At 45.5% G+C, this 6,000-nt stretch overlaps 1 protein-coding gene across 1 annotated transcript in view; it reads right to left on the reverse strand.

Moving 5' to 3' along the window:
• LOC146980746 (uncharacterized) overlaps positions 1-6,000 on the reverse strand; it is a 284,820-nt gene extending 278,820 nt beyond the window's left edge. The window contains exons 1-4 of the mRNA XM_085787994.1: positions 5,964-6,000; positions 5,674-5,767; positions 3,478-3,722; positions 1,157-3,098 (exon numbers count right to left, since the gene is read on the reverse strand). Of these exons, the coding sequence (XP_085644120.1) occupies positions 1,157-3,098; positions 3,478-3,722; positions 5,674-5,767; positions 5,964-6,000 (2,318 nt within the window). The remainder of the gene's footprint in view (positions 1-1,156; positions 3,099-3,477; positions 3,723-5,673; positions 5,768-5,963) is intronic.

Here is a 6,000-nt window from a genome sequence, read left to right on the forward strand (position 1 = left end):
TGACTTACGGTAAGGGGGCAGTAAGGGCTCATTCACTGACTCACTGACTTGATGATCTGACAATGGAACAGCCCTCACACACTCACAGACTTCCCGTGAACGCGCCTCTAAGTCAGTGAGTCCGTGAGGGGTCGGATTAGAATTGGGCCAAACTCCTCACATGTTCTTCAAACCTGTCACCTGAGTCAGTGTGGGCGGAGTCTGAAGACGACATCACCTGAGCACAGTCATCAGTGAGAGGCATGAGCACCAGGGCTTGCGAGAGAGGTGACTGCGAGATTCCCCACAGGCGCACCTCATTTGGGAGGAACGTGCTGTCTGTGGTGGGGGGAGGCATTTGGAATAGTCTTCCCTCCACTATAAGGGAATGTCCCACTTATTCCTCTTTTAAAGGGAATCTTAAGCAGTGGCTTAAGGACACACAAGAGTGCGACCATTAACTGGACCTGGGGCGATATGACTGATTGTTTACTTACTGTGCTGTCTGGATGTTGTATTACTGTTATGTCTTGCACATTAATGTTTGTCCTGTCCTAGTATCGTGTCTAACATTGTTTTTATTGTTTTGTCTTTCTTGTTTGTGTAGTGCACTTTTATGTATTTCGTTATATGTATTGTATTTATTGTTTTGTTTTTATTCCTTGTGGTGTACTGCTGTATTTTATTTATTTATTAGGGACGTCGGACGCAAATTAGCCGCCTGGCTATAATCCGGCATATTTACAGCAGTATTTCTTTTAGTTATACTAATGTTCATTAATATGCACTGTCCCTATTCAAATAAATGTTATTATTATTATCAGACTGCACACAGCTGCCTCTGAGACACTAAAGGGTTAATAGTACTAACATCTGGAAACACTGAGGTGGAAGATCAGTGGAGCTGCTTTAATTAGATTCATCAGGTTTGAATAAAACCAAAGAGTGAAAATAAAAAACTAAATGAGTGTTTTTGTTGATTAAACAGCAACAATCACAACGAGCTGAAGATCCACATGTTGGAGCTCACAGCTTCTACTACACCTCCAGAAAAACACAACTCACCTGGAAATGTTTCAAAGTCAAACTGAGAATAATGAAAATCAGTGAAAACTGTGTTTATCTGAACTCAATTAAACCACTGATCAATAATTATATTGATCATGTCTGGACTCACCGAGCCTTCCTGCAGTTCCTCACAGCTGGGATCAGTCTCCGTCGTCCCTCCTCTGATGTGTTGTACTTCATCAGGTCCAACTCTTCCAGAACCTGGTCTGACATCTGCAGCATGTAGGCCAGAGCTGAACACTGGATCTCAGAGAGTTCCTCCTCTGATCTGTTCTCTGACTCCAGGAACTGTTGGATCTCCTGATGAACTGACTGGTCCTTCATCTCCGTCAGACAGTGGAAGATGTTGATGCTTCTGTCAGGAGGAGAGATGTAATCAGTCTCCATCTCCTTGAGGTTGTTGATGGTTCTCTGGATGGTTTCTGGACTGTTGTCTGTCTGACCCAGCAGACCTCCTAACAGCCTCTGGTTGGACTCCAGAGAGAGGCCATGAAGGAAGCGAACAAACAGGTCTAGGTGACCGTTTCTACTGCGGAGGGATTTCTGCATGGCTCTATTTAGGAAGTCATCCAGAGGCGGAAGACTGCTTGCATTGATTGGAGGAGGGGTGTGTGTCTTTAATCTAAAAAACTTGGAAAATTTCTTAAATAAAGATTTTGACTTTGGCTTTGATTCTCCCTGTTTGTGATCTTCTCCCAGGAAGTTCTCGAGGACCTGTGTCTTCCTGTTGGTGAAACAGTGGAACATGTAGACTGCAGCCAGAAACTCCTGGACACTCAGATGAACAAAGCAGTAGACTGTTTTCTGGAAGATCACACTCTCTGTTTTGAAGATCTCAGTACAGAGTCCTGAGTTCACCAAGGCCTCTGTGACATCCAGACCACACTGCTTCAGGTCTTCTTGGTAGAACATGATGTTTCCTTCCTGCAGCTGTTCAAACGCCAGCCTCCCCAGCTTCAGAAGAACTTCCCTGTTGGTCTCCATCAGCTCCTGTGGACTCATCTCATGTCCTTCACCGTACTTGTTCTTCTTCCTCTTTGTCTGGACCAGCAGGAAGTGTGAGAACAGGTCAGTGGTGGTCTTGGGCAGCTCTCCTCTCTGGTCTGTGATCAACATGTGCTCCAGAACTGTAGCACTGATCCAGCAGAAGACTGGGACTTGACACATGATGTGGAGGGTCCTGGACGTCTTGATGTGTGAGATGATTCTTCTGGACAGATCTTCATCACTGGACCTCCTCCTGAAGTACTCCTCCATCTGGGCGTCAGTGAAGCCTCGGACCTCTGTTACCCTGTCAACACATGTAGGAGGGATCTGATTGGCTGCTGCAGGTCTGGAGGTGATCCAGACCAGAGCCGAGGGAAGCAGATTCCCCTGGATGAGGTTTGTCAGCAGCACGTTGACTGATGACCTCTGTGTGACATCAGACACAACCTCCCTGTTGTTGAAGTCCAGGGACAGTCGGCTTTCATCCAGGCCGTCAAAGATGAAGAGAAGTTTACAGACAGCCAGCTGCTCTGCTGTGACCTTCTGTAATGTTGGATGGAAAACATGGAGCAGCCTGAGAAGACTCAACCGCTGATCTCTGATCAGGTTCAGCTCCCTGAATGAAAGCAGAACCAGCAGACTGACATTTTGGTTCTCCAAGCCCTCGGCCCAGTCCAGAGTGAACTTCTGCACCGAGAAGGTTTTTCCAACGCCAGCGACGCCGTTGGTCAGAACCACTCTGATGGGTCTCTGTTGGACAGGTGAGACCGTAGAGACGTCCTCTCTCTGTTGGACAGGTAAGTCTTCAAAGATGTCGTTGCACTTGATTGGAGTGTCATGGAGGGTCTTCTTCTTGGACGTTGTCTCCAGCTGTCTCACCTCATGTTGGGTATTAACCTCTTCACTCTGTCCCTCTGTGATGTAGAGCTCAGTGTAGATCCTGTTGAGGAGGGTTCCACTTCCTGTTTCACTTCCTGTTCCCTCAGTTCCTTCAGTCACTCGTTCACATCTGCTCCTCAGACTGATCTTATGTTGATCTAAAACCTCCTGCAGACCACGATCTGCTGAGAGAGAAGAGACAGAGTCAGACTGAAGACAGAGAGTCTGACAATCTGATCAGATAATTTAAGAGAGAAAATTAGAAACAGTGAAAGTCATCACACCTGAACATGACACACCGTGAAGCAAAACGACAGAGGAAGTTTGTTGTTTACATGAGTGTGGAAAAGTCTGGACCACATCGAGGTTCATAACTGTGTGTTGTCCGACTAGAGGCCATTACAATACAGTTCCCTGTCATTACTGCTGTGATTGTTCATCAATACATTTTATAATTTAACAAACACCTGTTGGTTTCATTTGTTTATTGATAGACCTACATTTTCAGGTTTGGGTGAGTTTGTGTTATTGAACGAGTAAGACACAACAGCTACAAAGACTTACCTGTCCAGTCCATCACAGAGCTGCTCTGATTGGCTGTCTGCAGTCCACCTCTGGTTCTGGGTCTTTGTCCACACTGGGGACAGGAGGCTTCTCCTGAAGAACTAGACTGGTCCCAGTCTGAGGTGAAGCACTGTCTGCAGAACCAGTGTCCACAGCTGGAGGAGACTGGATCCTTCAGGACGTCCTGACAGAGACCACAGCAGGACAGCTGCTGGTCCACAGAGACACCACTCCTCTTCCTCTCTCTGTGAAGACATGGACACATTTCTGTTTAAACTAGAGTCACCTCCTCCAGGTCGTTTCCTCGTCCTCTCAGACGAGTTCCAGATGATCTGACCCCTGTTTGTCCAGAGTCTCAGAGAATATTCATAGTTTGTGAGACATCTTCTCATGTTTATGTGGCAAGGTGAAGAGGGCCCGGGTAAGAGTCATGCGCGCTTGCCAGTCACCCAAAGGGTCATCCCCTTGGAGGCATAGCGACAGGAACCGTCAACTGTCACATCTCTCCCCCTCTTTTCACAAGCACGTCCTCGTGCTTCCACGCAGGCTGCCACACATTAGGAATCCATGGACCCACCCCTAGTGCTACATGGATCCAGCCAACAATGCCAGAATGTGGCAATGTGAAGAGAGCCCGGGCGAGGATTGAACCCACACCTCCCGGGTAAGAGTCGTGTGCGCTTGCCAGTCACCCAAAGGGACATCCCCTTGGCCAAGTAGCCAGGGCGCATAATCAATTGGAGGCATAGTGACAGGACCCTCAACTGTCACATTTACTTTGTCTTGACTTTGACCTTTGATCTTTAGAGACAAAAATCTAATCATAGTTGAACAGTTGTGCCATATTTGAGGAGGTTCCTTCGACATGTTTCAGAGAGTAAATTAGGATGAACAGATGAGATATTGGTGAACCCCATTTCTTGTCTCTCTCAACTGTACTATCAATGAAGGCATGAACAGCCAAAAAAAGATATTGGTGAACTAAAGGTCAAAGGTCATAACTCAAGACTTTACAAAACAATTAAGACAAAATGTGACACAAGTGGTTCATGTTTTCTGTGACTGTGGAGAAACAGGATGTGACCTGAGAACTAGTTTCCACTATTTTCCATAAATGAGGAACATGTTTCTCAATGTGGATAGACTGTATTTATCAGAATGACTTTTTTTCCTGCTGTCCACTCTGTCCCTGATGAACCTTAGAGGAGCTCTCAAACTGATAAATGCTTCATAGTGAGGAGACTTGGTGGACTTCAGATCAAAGTACCAAACATTAAACTGCAGCATGTGTAGCCGGGTGGTAAATGAATCATAAGTGTAATTTTCCACTTAAGGGTGAATGTATTCCAATGTACTATAATGTGTTTTTGTTTTCTTTTGTTCTTTCTTTTAAATGTCATATTTCAAATGTAAATGTAAACAAAATGTAAATGAGTTAAATAAGTGGTCACAAGGTGGCAGCATTGAGCTGCTTTGGGTTCAGTTGGGCGCATTTTGGTTTAGCCGCCAGGTGCATTGTGGGTTATTGTTGTCTTTTCTGCTGAATGTGAGCCACAAGTGCCTGAAATGTCTCGGCGAACAGAGGAGACTGTTGTTCTGTTCAATTGGTAGGTAAAATACGCACACATTGTAAAAGACGCCGTAACAGAATGTGACGATATAGTCTCATTTAGAGATATTGGTGATTTATTTCAGAGGGTAGCATGCCAGCCGTCGACCAGGGCTAATGACTAGCTTCAGGAAGCTCCAGCTCCCGTGTTCCACGCTGCGTGGCGTGTAAGTGACTGTGGTAAAATATTTTGAATGCACATTTTCGAGTTAATATGACCGTGTCATGATTTTAATGACGTGTGTATTTTGTTGTTTCTGTAGACCTTCATAGCCCACTGCCGTATTTTGTCCCCTATGCTATTTTGTTTCTTTTTATGCTTTTGGTTTCGGTTCTCTCTAAGTCTCAGATGAGAACGAATGACTTTGAGTTTAGAAATTCAGTCAAATAAGCCTTTTTGCAACTGATGCATGCGATGAAATAAATAAGAAGGCTACAAGAACCCCATTAAGTGTGTCCTGTGTGCTTCTAATTCCCGGGCTACACATGCATGATATTCTCTCGCTCTCTCGCTCTCATTTCCTGTCTTCTCTGGACTGTCGGCCATCAGCACAGAAACAAAATGCTGGATGTTGCAGGTCTCTTACCTTGTAGCTGGAGGCTCATGACTGGAGGACGGATCATCTTCAGATGGATTACTGTCTTCAGATCCTGGAGTCTCTCCTGTGTCCCCCTCCTCCTCTGCACAGAGTCAAACCAGTAACACTGACGGTTAGTGCATAAATACAGGAAGTAGAGTCAGGAAGTAGAGTCAAGTCTGACAGAACAGGAAGTAACAAACACACACACAGTTAAACTCAACACTGCACCTCACACAACCAACAGATCCTCATCTTCTCCACAGTCCACACAACAGAATCATTAAGACAGAACTCACCTTGTTCTCCTGCTCTGATCAGAGTAAACATTTCCAT

Source organism: Trachurus japonicus, chromosome 9 (assembly GCF_045865225.1).
Source record: "Trachurus japonicus isolate A0001 chromosome 9, Traja_1.0".
Lineage (NCBI taxonomy): Eukaryota > Metazoa > Chordata > Actinopteri > Carangiformes > Carangidae > Trachurus > Trachurus japonicus.